At 41.8% G+C, this 17,431-nt stretch overlaps 1 protein-coding gene across 3 annotated transcripts in view; it reads right to left on the bottom strand.

The window, feature by feature from the left end:
- The window catches only part of LOC118302050 (E3 SUMO-protein ligase PIAS1-like), a 46,121-nt gene that overhangs the window by 13,152 nt on the left and 15,538 nt on the right, over positions 1 to 17,431 (bottom strand). For 2 of the 3 annotated variants that reach the window (XM_035627853.2, XM_035627852.2), the window contains exons 2-3: positions 11,056 to 11,551; positions 46 to 130 (exon numbers count right to left, since the gene is read on the bottom strand). In XM_035627853.2, coding sequence (XP_035483746.2) covers positions 46 to 130; positions 11,056 to 11,551 — 581 coding nt within the window. Of the gene's footprint in view, positions 1 to 45; positions 131 to 11,055; positions 11,552 to 13,698; positions 13,884 to 17,431 lie in introns of those variants that run through there. The other variant, XM_035627854.2, reaches the window with a different exon arrangement.

Raw genomic sequence — 17,431 nt, 5'->3', positions numbered from 1 at the left:
TACACTTCATGAATTATTCATAAACAATTGACAGTGCGGCCTTACATCGAACTGCTGATCTGCTGGACTTGCTGTGGTGTTAATGCAAAAGCGAAACATGTTTCCTGAAACCGCTGGCTGTTGTCTGAAGCTAAAGAGAGAGGGAGAGAGACAGAAAGGAGATAGGTTATTAAAAACTGGGAAGATTTACAAATCCTGTAAAGACAAGACGGAATCATGTTCTGCTTTCCAATGTTCACATTACAAGTTGGAATAGGGACAGAATGTTGGCCAGTAATATCAGTGAAGCTCAAACACTGAGATCAGGAACAGCAAAACCTCTGCAGGCTCAGCACGAAAAGATCAAGCATCATGATAGACGGTGAAATTCAGTGAACCACTGTTTAATACACAGGGAGAGAAAGACGGAAAAGGTGTGTGTGTGTGTGTGTGTGTGTGTGAGCAGTGTGTCAGTGAGTGTCTCTTGCACCTTGTAATAAAGTTTTCAGGAGCTAAAGAACACCTGGACATCCAAACCACACCACCTCACACAGAGACGAAGAAAAAATGTGTGTGTGTGTGTGTGTGTGTGTGTGTGTTCTAGCGCGCTCTATTCATAGAGCCACCCACAGGTGCTGGAAATAACTGGGGCTTCTAACCCAAACTCCATTAAAGAGACAGCAACTTCGCAAAGGGCAAGAAAGGTTTGTGAGGGCCCATATGTTAGCATGAGACTGCACTTAAGGAATACTCAAACATTTTGGGGAATGTGTTTATTCACTTCAATCATGACCGTGTGTTCAGTATGAAGCTGGAGGTGGGAGTTGATCAACTTCGCATAAAGACTGGACTCGGGGGGGAAAGCAAGCTGTTTTATTTGTCTATGGTAAATAAAACACACTTACCAGCTCTGCTACAACTCCTTAAGTAAGGAATATGATTTTGTTTGTTTAATCCATATTTAGCTTTCGTATATGTTATGTGCTTGAACTATGTCAGGTTAATAATGAACCTCCACAATCAGTTCAAACAGTTCTGTATCCTGTTACTGACAAGTCTCTCCTTTTTAGTTTTTTATTAGTTTTTCCACACTTTAGCAAGACACATAATCTACGAATTTTGTTGTGTAAGCAAGTATATTGAAAACAAAGTTGAACACTGTAATGATCTTTCATTTGACGTTGTAAAATACAAAAGAAAACAAGAATGACACTCAGTAGAGCGCATAGTATGAACAGTCCTACAAATGATGGTCTGGTTATATAAGATATTAAAGGATTTATTTGTCATTAAAAAAAATGGTCCGAGTGAGAGATAAGAAGAAAAAAAATCCTCGATCTGCTTCTTAATCTGCACCAAAATGTAATAGGTTCTTCCCAGACCCAGGCCCCATCCCTCTGCAAAGTTTAGAGAAAATAATCCTGCTGTAAAATATACAAACAGATAAACCAGCAGACAGATATGGGTGAAAACATAACCTCCTTGGCAGAGGTAAAAATAATATTTAAAAGTTGTGTGCGTGGTTGGACTTTGGAGTCCAAAAGAGCAAAGCACATTGACAATTTAATCTGAGAAGAATGAAATAACATAAATAATTATCTGCACTCATTCACGCCACATAATTGTCAAATTTGAAACTATTCATAGGCGTAGCTTTTCACGAGCAGCGATGTTGTGACAAACAAGTCTCCATAAAACACTGTTTTTAATTCTAACACAGACAGGACAGATGACAGCGGAGTCCTCGCTGTTTTGTTTCTGAGGTTAAACCATCAAACCTTCGCCACTGAGCAGAAGCTTTCAGCCTTTCCACCCATAGATGCTTCTTACACTGGTGATTAAGAGGTACAAACTATAATCACTGTTCAAACTCCGTGCTGTTTTATTCCCTTTGTGTGTCGTATTTTGTGAAACATAATTGCCGAATCTCTTCTGGCCTTAAGGCTATGACGAGGATGAGTGGGGACGATGAGATAAAGACTTACCTATAATGAATCATGATGGTTGCTTTAATTACTCGAAGCAATGCTGAGTGACAGCTGTGAGCGATCATTCACGCGCACACACGCAGCACAACAGCGTACGTGGAGGTAGTTCATTTCCATGTAGGGTGATGAAGGGGACAAAGTCTACAGTTGTGCTCTTCCTCTCATCAGCCTTTCAAACAGCCATTATTTTCCCCAGTAATGACCCATCTCACCACCCACATGGTTTATAATTTGTTTGGCGTGCTGATGCATTTATTGTGCGCTTCCGTCGCCGCATCTTTTGAGTGGCAGTCTGTGTAATGGCGAACAAAATCGTGTGCACCGCGTGAGCTTTCGAACAACAGTGAGCTCTCCTCCTCCTCTCCGCGCACACGGGCTATAAATAGAAAGTGCTCTCTCACTCTCTCACTCTGTCCTTGCTTGCTCTCTTTCTCTCTCATCTCTCCATCACTCTATAAGTCACTCTCTCTCTCTCTCTCTCACTGTGTCAGTGCTTCCAGTATTTCAATGTGTGTGGTTTGGCGATAGGAGAAGGGTTGAAATGGGCTTTGACTGATGTCTTCCTCTCTCTATCTCTCTCCCACACACGCACACGCACACGCACGCACACGCACACACCGTGCCACGCTACACATGAAAAAAGCATTTTTGTTTCTTTGACTCCGTCATACAGAATAATTTCAATGAATTTAGTCTCTACTTAACTTCACTGAAAGACGACGCAAAAATTAATGATGCTGTGAGCAAAATTTTAATTACCGTTATTAAGCACGCTTTCGTCACCGCATGTTCATCACTGGGACATTCATTTTGAGACACAAGCCTAATTACAACAAACAAATAAGAGATTATAGCTATGAAAATCTCCAGCCATGCATCAAAGAGAGCCAAGAGTTTGTTCTGACTAAACATCACAGCTGACATGACCTGACTGTCCGGTTGAAGGTTCAATCTTCAGGGGAGGACAACTGAGGTCACGTTTCTACTTGGTATAAAGTTGCTATTAGAGTTTATGGAGGGAAAAAAAAACATTCTTTCAAAGAGAACAGACTTGAAAGACGCTCCTTTGCACTTTGTGATGGACTGCGTGCTTGATGTCACGCTTTAAAACAAATCCAACTACTTTGAAACCATGTTTGATCTGTCCGGAATTATGGTGAATTCAAGAGTGCTGTATATCTGTCTGGGTAAACTAGTCAAACCTTAAATGGTATAATCTAAATGTGTGTTGGTCCATGGTGTGATATATAAACTCCTGCGCTGCTTTGTTCGTGGTCGATCGTCCTCGTCGCATGCGGAGACGACATCGATCCGGCGCTGTATTCAACAGTGTTTGATGTGCGCTCCGTCCGTTCCACGCATCTGAATTCAATCTTCCTCATCACGATGAATCTCATCCCTCATCTCAAGAATTAAGTCTGACCCATCAATCGGACGGATAATGTGAAATGTATGTGTTGGAAAGACAGATGGTGAGGAGGATGACAGATGGGAAAATGACCTCTAATGGGTTGATGGCTGTTTATAGTAAAAAAACTACAAAAAAAAACTAGAGAAGCCCCTTTCACACTGGACAATACTCACTAACGTCTGTCTTTTGTCTTCGGTGTGAAAGGGCAGAATCAGCATAAATGTCAGGCGTCAGATGACCCTGCTGTCGTCATGGGGCTCTATCAGCTGCAGCTACCCCTAAGACCCTTTCCCACGCTGTAAAGCTTTTCTGAGCTCAAACTGTAAACAGACCTGTTACCTGCTTATTTTGATACAGTCTATGGGCAACACACAGTACAGTGCTCTCAGGTCTTTGCTCATTCTCGAAGCCCAGAACTCCATTTATAAGCAGGTTTCACAGAAGATTAAAGAGCCAGCATATAGGCGTTCATTTTGGTCTAAAAAGACTTTTCATTACAAAATATTATGGTTATATTTATTACAGGTCTTCTAGATTCAGCTTTCTTGTAACCTCTGAACTGGAAACCAAGACAAAGACATCTTTAAACATTCCTCTCACTGGAAGAAAACAACTGTAGCTGTAACTTCAAACAACTATTTTGAAGAAGTATAATTTTGTCAATCTGAATTAATGAAGGAGACTATGGGAAAAACCACAGACTATAATAATGGTTCACATGGGCCGAAGGTCCTACATAAATTCTCTTCACACAGATAAAAACTCTAATGAGAGATAAAACGTAAAGTCTTTGCACCCTGCATATTAATGTTTTCACATAACTAGATTTATGAACCAGTTTGATCACATCTGATCTCAAGACACTCGTTAAATTACAGAGAATTTTTTATACATTTTCTCCTACAGCTCCAGTGAAACCCAGAAGTCATATAGTATTTCATATAGTGGAAATATGGAGTAGACTACCAACAAGCTCATTTGTGGCTATCAATGGCTGTTAGTATAGAAAGTATGAACGTTGTTACCGTGCTGATTTGGAACCTACAGTAAATAAAGAAAAGCCTTGGTTCTGATTTCAGGTCTGGTTTGAAAAGAAGATGTGTGTGAGCTAAGCTCCAGAGAATGTGCTCGGCTCTACAACACAACAAAGCCCAGCTGGAGTTTATTAACTTGTTAGTGGTGTTGCTACTTTTTCTGTGTTTGGTACACCACACGCACACACACAAGACACACACACACACACACACACAAGACACACACACACACACACACACACACACACACACACACACACATACACAAGACACACACACAAGACACACACACACACACACACACACATACACAAGACACACACACAAGACACACACACACACACACACACACACACACACACACACACACACACACATACACAAGATACACACACAAGACACACACACACACACACACACAAGACACACACACACAAACAAACACAACATCCACAGGCCGAACAAAGACGAAAAAATCCTTTCAGCGTCACTCAAATTCAAAACTACAGTGCTGGAAGGATCCGCAACAAAAGGTCAGATCGGGATGTTACACCCACACTGACAACGGAGAACTTTCCAGAAGGGTTACTTCCTCTCCCCCTCACTGCAGTGATTACCCTTTATTATCTGCATAAGGGCGCTGTACAGTTATATACTGACAGCGCTCATTAAGACATTCCAGTGAGCTTACAGGACGGCCAAGGCTGGCTTCAAAATTTCATTCTGGCAGCTGTCCCTTCTATCTGTATAAATGTAAATCCTATTTAACAATAAGTTTGGAGCTGGCTTGGTGCAATTTTCACTGATCACTGTTAACGTTGTGGATGATAATTATATGCCGTGTCTAAGCGAGTACAGCACGGAATACACAAAGAGAAACACTGAATGTCTGACAACGGTGGAAAGAACAGCGCTGTTTATATCTGGGGTCAGATAAAAGAGCGACAAATGTTGAGAGTTACAATCAGGGTTCAGGTCTGTCCAATCAGGCATGATGTTGATGATGATGCATCAACCCAGGCCTCAAAGAAAATGATGCTGGTTTAATAGGCTCTGAAAGATGGAAGCCATTTTGTGCGGCGTGTTTATAGTTCAGAGAAGCCGGGGCTCCTTTGTTGATGTTCATTCTTTGTGAGAAGGACGAACTGTTTACAGCGAGAAAGAGATTTTGCTCTGGATCATGCCGAGGTCATTGCATGTGCTGGTGAACGTCAGGTTGTGTCCTGGTGTTGCAGTGTAGAGGTGCTTTATCGGCTCCTGCACTGTTGATATTTGGGAACATGGCCATCAGAGCCTGTTGCCCACAGCTGATACTGTATGAAATACACTATCTTTACTGATTCACTGAGGCGACATGTATTCGCTTGCCAAACCAAGGGCAAAACAAGATATGCAGCGCTCAAGGACACTCCAGCATCATCTGCCATCATGAGGACTTGGACCCGGAGCGTCTCTCAGTGATTCACCTTTTTTTCTTGATTATACAGGAAGAGAAGGAATAACTTTCAATGTAGAAAAAACACTGAAAGTCAGTCCAAAATATCGGTGTTTTTTTTAACCTGCCAACAGTGACGGGGACGCGAGCAGCTCTGCTGCTGACGGCAGGGAAGCTTGTCATGGACAGAGCACGAGCAGCTCTCCTGCTGTTACAGCTGCATCCACCTCCGTCACAGAGGACATGTAGCTCCCGCCCCACATTAACATATGGAAAAAATCTGGATGATATATGTACGGTATATTTGCAACTGTGTGTGTTCAGACCAATCGTATGTCTGACATATTTTACTGTTCATATACTGACAAACTACCACAGAATATAAAACACATGCATTTAACGGAGCAAATACATGTGTGTGGTTGTGCTTTATGTCATGGTGCAGCTGGTTATGTGAGAAGATTATGAAGGACGATTTCTACATACAACAATATGGATGAGTTCAGCTTTTTGTATGGATCACTTTTTTTAAACTTTATTTTCTAGGACATTGAAAGAAAACTAAATGCAAATATGAGAAAGATCTATTGTCTAAATGAGCAGTGAAAAAAAAATCCCAAAAATGTAACCCTGACAACTACTTTTCTGAAACGTGTTCAAGATTCAGCACAGAGACAAATCGTGGAGCGACTCGTCTTCTAAGTAAGAGACGGTTGAATCACTTAAACCCCACTTTTTTTCTCCCTCAAATTCATTTTCCTCCATTGTATGAATATCACAGATATCTTCTCATGTAACAATACATTATGCCACCCCCCCCAAAAAAAACCATTCATAAAATGCTAAATGGGCTTGCATCTCTTTTTCCTGGAGATATGGTGATTAAATCATGTATAATGCATGTGCAGCACAATGATATCCATAATGAGTAGAGAGGCATAGTTCTGTATGGCGGAGGGATAATGATGGATAATGATGGAGATAAGAGTGGATTTAAACCAGTGAGTTTCCTTTGGTAATAAAGGAGAAGGCTGTCTGTAGACCAGTTTATACTGGCAAGGCTAAACTGTGAGCCAACTAACCCTTCTCCCATAACTCTCAGCAAAGAGCACAAGAGTGCACAGTAGGGAGGGGAAGGGAGGGATAATGACAGGGAGGGAGGATGGTGTGAGTGAAAATAACTACATTTACATGCACACCAGAAAAAACAAAACAGGTTACTGTGAGAAATCAGGTTAGGGCAGGAAATCGAAGGACACGTTTACACATTCAATTCCTCACTTACTGCATATGTATGTACATGCAGCTGATCAGTAGCCACATTTATTTCCAACTCTTCTACCAGAGCTGTAATATCTGAAGGTTATTTGTGATATTAGCTGCAGCAGTGTTTAGTATCTGGACTGAGAAATAGGGACTGGGTCTGCAGTGAGAGGGAACAGTTTTCTTCTTACTGGGAATGCAAGGCTTTCTTCCATATGTGACTTACTGTGTGAAGTGTTGGGAAACCAAAAACCATCAAAACCACCGCTCATTAATCTAATGGTTAAAAAAAAGGTATGTATGTATTGAGATAGCACACATCATCGAAAAATGATTAACTGCCGGAAACGGATGTGTTTTCACAATCTGTACAGCGTCCTCACAGAAACATACAGACAGCTACAACACCCATATATCTCTCAGTCCAAACATATATACAGTATAAACACACACATACACACAGATGAGACTGGGTCTGTACAGCAGTGTCAACAGCGCAGTTGGTTTAAGGCTGCTATGGCAGAAGGGACGACATTTCTGCCAAAAGTCCTGTCCCTGTGACCAGACGGCCCCAAAAAAACAACACCTCTAAAGCTTTTTGAATTAAGCATCCAAATATTCAAAATGGGGGGAAACCAACATGAGAGGAATATACACTTAGATGAAAGCAATGGTCAGAACTCATAGAATTTTAGTTTAGGAAATGAATTTATAGTTGTTTTGGGGAAAAATGTGAAATTGTGCAGCACTAGTATGGAAGAGATCGTATACGTTTTTTCTCTTGCTGGTTCTGTCAATTGTTGCGTAAGACGAAGTGCTAACATTGTTTGAGTCAAATGTTCAAACTGTTTTATTGCATCATGGCCCGTTTAACGACAAGTGGCATAAACCAACCAACGTCCAATTTAGTTTTTACAGCACTGTTTTTTTACTTGTCTCTTTTCTTTTAAGCCAAATTTTTGGTGTAACTGCAAGCAGACCAAATCAAATTTAAATTTTCTAATTCACTTGTGTCTGATTTTTTCTCTTTTCTTTTACAAATAACCAGTTCAGCTGTGAAAACACTTGTTTATTCCAATTGATAATGTGTAATTCCACTGCACTGTCTTAAGTCTGTCACGCACATGTGCACTTGTAAAAACCCTGTTAGAAACACAGCAAAGCAGAGACACGGCCAACAAATCAGCTTTCTCCAGCAAAAAAAAACAATCTAGCAAACCAGGAGAGTAAGCAAGTGGGGGGAAGGGAGTCGGGGGGAAAAAAAACGAAATGAGAGGCGCGGCAACAGGAGAAGCAACAACAATGGGGGAGAGGGAGAGGGAGAGAGAGAGAGAGAGAGAGAGAGAGAGAGAGAGAGAGAGAGAGAGAGAGAGAGAGAGAGAGAGAAAGAGAGAGAGAAAGAGAGAGAGAGAGAGAGAGAGAGAGAGAGAGAGAGAGAGAGAGAGAGAGAGGGAGAGAGAGGGAGGTAACAGTAATCAGAAAATCATAGGGAAGTAAAACTGAAAAGAGAAAGTCTGTGGAAGAGTGTTGTTGGGAGTCAGGACACTATGAGAAAAATCTTCCAGCCGGCCCATGAGTGGGGAATCACAATGAATCAAGTGGTTCCATTACTGCCCTCCATTATTAGGTTAAAGAAGGTCATCACCTCTGAGCTGCGGCTGAATTTGATTTTTTGAAGCAGGTATAGCGCCGTGCAACATCTTCCTGTGGGTTTTCCCTCCTCACACTCATCCCCTCACTCTCTCTGCTTCTCCGAGACCAATATGATCAACATGCATTATTTATTGGAAAGTAGGTTTGTGTTTTTGAAAGTACTGCATGTGCAGATGGGTGTGTATCCACGAGTGACAGGCTGATATGATTCAAATGAGGGGCGGGTGTGTTCTGCAGGCACAGGTGTACGCCTGTGTGATTTAATCACTTTGCATGCAAATTCTGATCGAGGACGGCCACGGAGACAGAGCGAGTATAGAAGACAAGGAGGGGGAGGGAGAGAGAGAGAGCGTGGAGGCAGAGAAGGAAGGGAAATGTGCAGGAAATGGATAGAGTGAGAAAGGGAGAGGGATGAGGAGAAAGAGGGTGTGATGACAGAGCTGCAGGCGCTGTGTTTGTACATGTATCTGCAGGCAAATTAATCACGAGATGGTCTCGTACTCCATTAAAATGCTAATGTAGGAAAATCTAGACATTTCCATATATTTGCAATCTGTCCCAGAGCCCCTAAGAGTATTATTATGCTAAATGAAGGCTGGGTGCTGGATGCACAGCTAATATAATGACAAATTTGACCAAGATAAAGCCAAGATTACCCGTCTCTTAAGTAGTGGATTAAAGTGTACTGGATATGAAACGTAATGCTTCAACCCTGGGCCTTCACGAAATTAGACATGAAAAGATACTGAATATTTGGTTCGAGATGGGGTCTGACGTGAAAAAGGTTTTAGCTATTTTACATGAAAGATTTGTGTTTTTGTTTGCATTCCTCACGCTGGTTTATAGGGGGGATGGGGCACAGCCCGGTGGCAACCCACCGTGACGTCACCCGCTGGTATGTGAACGGCCATTTTGAAGCCTAAAGTTTCACAATTTGACCAGCGCCATGTTGGGGTTATTTTGCAAGCGGATGTAGAATTGGGGGTGGGACTGACTGAGAGCTCATCCTCTGCATGGTCACCTACCTGCAACCATGCACCGATTGGATGGACCAGCCACACACCAATGTATACGGTGCTTTATTGTCTATTTTACTCTAAATGAGACCACAATTTCAAAAATTTACATCATGCAGTATTGAAGAAGAAAATGGCGATTGAAACAGTAAATTGTTTTTTTTCTGCAGGAAAATGTTGACTGAAGTTATAAATCAAGTGAGAAGTAGGGACTTATTTTTGTAACCAGTGAGTCGCCCTCTGCTGGTGATTGCAGATAATACAGCTTTAAGAAAAATATAAGATTTTAAACCAAGGTTTCCATTGGCTTAATAATTATATTATTAATTTATTTATCTGTAATCCGTTTTGTTTACAAAAATACACCATCAGTATAAAAGTGTAAACATGTTTTCTATAAAGAATAAAAAAAATAAGTAAAAATAGGATCTTCTCTTCTCAGCTGTGTATCACCAACATGGGAACAAAGTTAAGTTTTGCTAAGGAAGCTAAGCGGTCATTGTGTTTCACAGAGCCAGATCACAAATGTTGTGTTTTCTCAGCAGTGCCACAGATTGAGGTTTGACTCTGCAATGGAAAGACAGTTTCCTTTTAAACATCTAACAAAATCCTCACTGAATGTGGTTTCATAGCAGACACAATACCTTTTAGATAAATGTACAGTCAACATATGTTGTTGACGGCCTTCATGCAGTGATTCATAGATATTCAGTGGCTCCACAGAGATGAATAATTGGTCTAGTAGCGAAATAATATACATACAATGAAAATATCACAAACCACCCAAAACAAATTACAGCACAGCAGTCTATATATAACATTTTAACATCAAAACAAGAGCCATTATTCACCTATAATTTATACTGAACCGCTATCCAGTCATTCTCAAAATTCAGATCCATAGAAAAACATGATGTATAATTCATTATTTATGTATTGGTTTTAAGGCGGTGGCCAACTGCAGGATTATTAATGGAGATAATAAACTGAACTTCAGCAACAACCCCTTAAAGGTAAAATCTGTGAAGTAGGACAAGAGAATCTTTTTTTTTATGAATGATGGATAAAGCCTAATTAATATTTTGACATACGCCTAGAGAGAAATGTGAAAAAATATCGGGGATATACAGTTTTATAACTTGTTATGTTATGTTATGTTATGTTTTTTTATCACTAAAAATGACCCCTTCTGTTTTGATACAGTGCTATTACTTCCCCTTACCTCCACAAATACATCTCACACAAAAAACAGACTTATTCTCGCAGATTTCCTTACCTAGACTTGTGGGCTTGATGAGTTCGTCCAGCATGTCGTAGAAGGGGAGCCTCTGGAGTTTGACATCTGGATGGACCGGATGCAGCGTGGCTGAGGTGGGTAGGTGGTGTGTCAGCCCGGTCAGCTCATGCTTCCCAGGGCCGAGCAGTGAGAGGGGCAGTAGGGCAGCAGGCGACGGGGCACCGCCGTGACCGGCATGCCCCTCATAAGTCAGCTGTGTCAAGCCAGCGGGCAGCGCGGCGCCCCCTCCTCCCACCATTCCAGCAGTGGCTGGGTGGTGCGGTCCAGACAGAGCCAGCTCTGAGTGGGATATCATTTTGGCAGGGAAGCGTCGTCGGTAGAGCTCTTTGATCTTCATGTGCACGGCCGGGCTGCAGCCGGCCTTCAGCAGATGCAGCGCCTTGGTCAGCAGCTCGTGCTTGCGTCCGTGCTTGTTGCGCCCCGCGTAGCCCAGCAGCACCTGTAGCTCTGACACCCGCAGGCTCATCACCATTTGCTGAAACGGGAGGGGAATGAGAAATAGGTTTAGAAATTGACTCTTGAACTCTTGAGATTAAATGCCAGTACCAATCTTTTTAATGACCGATGGTATGTATGTAAGTACCAGTACCAGGGTGGTAATGCCAATCAGTCTTGCCCACTCTGACATCATCATTACTGTATTAAATAGAACACACCATGGTAAAAAAAATCTATTCTTTTCTCTGGAAAGAAACTGCCCAACCGCAAATTAAAAACTTCCCTCTGCGTAGGACATTGGCCACAGATTGTGTACATTTTGTGCCTGACACATCGGCAGAGCAAGAGATTTATGAGAGTCCAGAAACCGTCTACGACTCTGTGTGAACGCAGTGTTACGCTCAGCTCGACTTGGAACACTGGACAAGCAGGAGGGAGATACTGAGGAGGAAGCCACTTGGCTGCTCTGCTCGTCCTTCTGCCAATGTCAACACGACCAGGTATTAAAATAATAATTTTACATTCATAACCAGGTATACTTCAATATTCTGTCTTTATTAGGCTTGATGCTGGGGTGCTGCCTCTTAACCAAGCCGAAGGCAGAGCTGAGCTACCAGTTTGCCTCAGAGATGTTTAAAAAAAAACTACACACACATCCACACAAGAGACTAGCATTTTACTACACGTGCACAACAGTGCAGACAATAAAAGTCTCAGTAGAGAGACAGTTTGATTTCCTATTTTCCTAGTGTCAGGACCAGTCAGTTGGATCAGCACATGTCCTCATACATAGAGACACCACTGATCTTCGGAAGCAGTGAACTCGATACACCACTTTTCCTCTGCGTTGGAATGAGAAAAAACTTTCACCAGCGAAGGATTTTCCCTGGCTCAACGCGAGGTTGAGGTGGAACATCCCAGGTGGCAGAGGGATAGAGAAGCTGCAGCAGGAGTATGGGAAAAGCACTGACCTGAAGTTTAGCTGAAAGTTTGCCAAAACTAAAGAACATTCGTACAGGTGTAAATGTAAAACTTAAAAAAAGATTCTGTTTGTTTAGATAGAGAAACGCAACAGCACTTATTCTTACTGCATGCACGATAACTGAAATGAATCAAAAACTAAACACATCATAGTTGCTACATTAAAAAAATGAAATGTGTTTCATATCCAAGTATATGATTTTGACCTGATTACATTCACACCTGGTATTGATTTGTGTCTCCAGTGACCACATGCTTGCTTTTGTCTGGAAGAATGTGAAGACTGAAGAAAGGACTGCTTCTTGTGTTAACTGGCTAACGGCTGCTGCTACCTCGCTGGGTTGGGCACAGTCCTGTGCGATGATTATTTCTGCCCAAGTAATTCTTGTATGTGGACTAACAACGTATTTTCATTTGCACTGGTGTTCAATGAGTCACAACAAGGCGTCGCTGATCATCACCAGAGGGGGTTTGGAACCAACTCTATCAATGACATTCCCAAGCACCATACCCTAAAACTTAACCATCACAGCTAGATGCCTAAACCCAACCCAACCCCATCGATGTCCTTCACCTAATTGTTACCTGAACCCTGGAGCCAACTCTTAACACAAAAAGTTATTTGAAGGTGAAGTTAAAATGTCCTCACTCCACAAGGTCTAATAGTCAAACTGGTCCACACAAAGACAGAAGTGCACACGCACGCACGCACGCACGCACGCACGCACACGCACACACACACGGTAAGACTTGTGTGTCTTGTAAAAACCTCCTGCCTTCATCTCTTTTAATGACAGAGCGAGCATAAAGAAATCACAGATGCACACAAACACACGCCCCTCAAATGACAAAGTACACAGGGCTATTAGGACCCAATGTGCCAGTCTCCATTAAGCTTTTCAATTATATATGCACACACAGTAGTTATTACTGTCATGCACAGAGTACGTCTGGTGTAGTGGGTGTCCATAACCTTTACGCCTTGATTATTTTTCTTATTTTGATGCACATTCTTCTTGGGGGCTCCGCATTCCACTGACATTTAAAAAGGCCGCTGTGCTCTGTGCTATTTGTGTCCTAACCCTACCGACAGCTTTTTAAACATGAAGACACTTATATGTACAATGCAAACAATAAAGGCGATGCATAATTAGCCACATTTCAATGTTAGCATACAGAATTTTGGAATGAAAGAGTCCTCACCTCACTCATTGGCTTTTGATTTACTTCCTTCAGGAATGTTTTTCTTTTTTTCGTGATGCAGGAATATTGTCAAGTCACTCTGTTCAAGAGGACAGAGCTGAGGCTTTTTCTACTGCTGCCCTACCTTGACTATCATCTAAATGTTAAAGATCAAACTCAATACCAAAACTGCTTTCATTTTGTCTGCGAGTGGCCCAGGTGTGAAAGAAAGAAACCTTTCGCTCGGGTCCAACCACAGACTGTGTTGTATCAATACAAATGACAAGGGAAGTGAAACCTCCACGTGTTGCCGTTTACTGTAAAACAGGTTCCATTTCTGCAACTGTAGCTTTCAGAGCCCGCAAGTGCAGCAGAGAAACGTGTGCCTCAAATAACAGCAGAACAGTTGAGCCACCTGAAGCCATCCAACACATTCTGAAGTAAAAATGTTGGGCAAAGAAAAACACGGTTCTGTTCTGTAAAATGTTTATTTGAATTAATGTTTTTTCATGAAAGATAGAGAAGTATATATGTATTTTTTAACATGAATTTAATAGTGAAATTAGAGACTACAAAATATTTATCTATAGCAGGAAACAAATTAACAACAGGCAGGATCAGATTAAAAAACAAGGGCCGCAACAAACATGCAAGTGACGATTCATCTGCAGGTTGTTGTTATGATTTATTTATGAACTCTTGTCAATAAAATGTAAAAACATTTAAAATAAAAATCCATACAAACCCAGGTGACAACCTCCCATGTTTTAAATATCCAAAAACCCTAAGATATTAAACCTTAGAGGACGAGGAAGTCAACCAAATATTCACATCGGAGATACTGGAACCAGTTAATATTCTGCCATTGTTTGCTTTAAAATATATATTTTTTTAATTTACTGGTTTTAATTCTGTTTATCAACTGAACAATAAATCAACTATGCTTAATAAAAGCTCAGGGTTATGCAATGGCCCAGTTTATGGGCTCGTTCAGTTCCTGCATGGACCATTTCAGACAATCTGGGCTCCAACCAAGCTTCACACTGCTCATGGTGACACAGCAGCCGCTGCTGTTTACAGACCAAACACTGCATCTTGTGTACAGCTGCCACATATGTATAGCTATGCGCGCGCACACACAGTTGTGTTTCCATCCTTTCAGGGGACATTACTTTAGCTTACATTTCATGGAGACTTGGGCCGTATTCACACAGACATTTGCCCTGAAATGAAACAACACAAGGGGATGTGTTGGCGGGGATGTGTTGTTTCATTTTCCTACACCAAGGGGGGGTGAGACAATGAAATCCGATCCTGTAGGTCCAGTTGGAGGAACAGATTTATGTGTTTTAAAAAAGCATGTTCAACGCCAAAACACAGAACATTGGTTTGTAACACCGCCAAGACTTGACAACCTTGGAGAGTTCACGTCTACAACTGTTCTACAACGATCTTGAGGTAAGTCGCAGTCACATGTTTGTGATTGGCCCACACAACTCTTTGTTGAATGGCGCTAAGTTGTGTTGCAGAAAAAGCTAAATCTGATTCAGCTTTTATATCTGAACATACACGGCCTTACCCAAACCCTAACCACGACTTGCCTTACCCTAACACTTACCCTAACCTTACCCTAACCATTGATGATAGAGGTTCTCACACATGCACACAGGTATAATCAGATGTACAAAATCCATTTGCTATTTACCAGTCAGGACAGAGACCTATCCTTGTCCTTTGTCACTACAAACATTCGGTAAAGGCACATTCAGGCGGAGGAGAAAATCTGGAGGCGGTGGCCCGTGTGTGAATGTAATTCTGATACCTTCAGTCTGAACCACAGAGATGTTATGAAAACACATCAGTCAAACACAGACGGCTCCTACAGCAGGACGATGAAGCTCAATCACAGGAGCAGCTCGCAGCAGGAAGCAGCCTTCTGTCCACCGATCTACAACATTTAGAGGCTTTTCTTAGCAGAACTATCATTTTGATAATTCAATATCATTCTGTTTAGTATAAGTAGGCTTGGACAGCACACAGGGTCACAATAACACACACACACACACACACACACACACACACACACACACACACAAACAACACTGCAGTGTGTCTGAGACATAAATGGCCAGTTCCATGAAATATGCATGTGGGAGAGGGGGATGTGAAAAAATGATGACACCGGCTGCGCGCATATACCTTAACACAAACACACACACACACACACACTATATCCCCCCCCCCCCCCCCGCCGCCGCCCACTCTCTCTACAAAGCAAACACTCACAAAAGAGAGACAAATACACACAAGCACAAACACTGGCTCACATAAACCTGACACATAAAAAAAACTCATGCACGCACACACGCACACACACAAACACACGCCACCACTACCACCACCACCACTCCACTGTACTGCGGATGTGTAACATTCCTCTGGCTTAAAAAAAAATAGAAGGAAAACAAATGGAGGAGAGAAAACGGGAGTGGTTGGTGTTGGAGGAGAGACAGATGAACAGCTTGCTTCTCTCACCATCATCTCTCTTTCTTTTCCCTTTTCTCCTCTCCCCTTCTCTCCTCCTCCTCTTTAAATCAGTCAATCGTCAGCAGGACAGGTAACCCCAGACCTCCTCCATCTCCCCAGTCAAGAACCGCTGAATAAAATTATTGTACCCAGTTTTGTTTTCAGGGTGATTTATTTGACAAGACATGTCGGCCACCAGATTCTGAATCTATTGCACCAGCTCATGTCCATAAAAAGAAAGGACGATGCTCTTCTTCAATCATTGAGAGAGGCTGAACCTGTGGGAGATCCTTGCCGTCGAAAGCGATGATCGAAGACTGAAGGGAGAAAAGATCAGTTTGTTTCCTTGTCTTCAGTGAGTAGAAAGACAATGAGCTGAACCGAATGTCAGATATGTTAAAAAACCAGCTCTCTTCCTAACGTAGGCACAGGAACCCAAATGAAAATACAGACAAAATGAATCAACAGACAACTGATACTGATACTGGATTCATTGTTTGAGTCATTTTTCAAGAACACTTCCAAAGCATCTGATTTCAGTCTCTACAGTCTGAAAATGTCCTGCTTATCTCTGATTTATATCGTCATAAACTTTATCTATTTGAATATTGGACTGTTGGTCAGAAAAAAATAGTATTCTAAAAGGTGTCACCTTGGACTCTTCATGGATTAATCCAAAAATAATAAACAGATGAATTCATATTGAAAATCCTTGCAGACCCAATTTGTTCCCCATACTGCAAATCCTCCTGCCCTTCTTAAGGAAGCAGTGGCCTGATGAAAGAACCAACCTGTGCCGGAATTACTGGTAGCCTTAGTCATGACGCTGAAAAACAACAATGAAAAGCTTTTAAGTGAAATCAAAGAGGAATTTTGACATTTTAGTGTCAGAAGATTAACAGCCAATTTGGTAGATGATACCGAAGTGATTAGATATCCCGAAGTCATCACACTCACAGTGAAAATCACTTTAATGTTTTCGCACCAAAATTCCACTTTTCGCTGAATTCAAACACAAATTGCAGCATCGCAGCTCAGATTGCACTGAAAAGCCTGGTTTCATCAAAGCAAAGTCTGTCAAAGAAGGAGCTTTATTGTATTGTTTTACTGGAAAAACTTGACATGTGGGTGCAAAGGGAAGCTGCAACAAAGGAAGGAGGGTGAGAAAGGGAGAGAGGAGACGTCACAGAGAGAATAGCTAGTGGTAACAGGGGAGTTGTTGCACACA

The sequence above is a fragment of the Scophthalmus maximus genome, chromosome 4 (assembly GCF_022379125.1).
Source record: "Scophthalmus maximus strain ysfricsl-2021 chromosome 4, ASM2237912v1, whole genome shotgun sequence".
NCBI classification, from domain to species: Eukaryota; Metazoa; Chordata; class Actinopteri; order Pleuronectiformes; family Scophthalmidae; genus Scophthalmus; species Scophthalmus maximus.
Note: the sequence above shows the minus strand (reverse complement) of the source record. Positions and strands in the feature narration are given on the sequence as shown.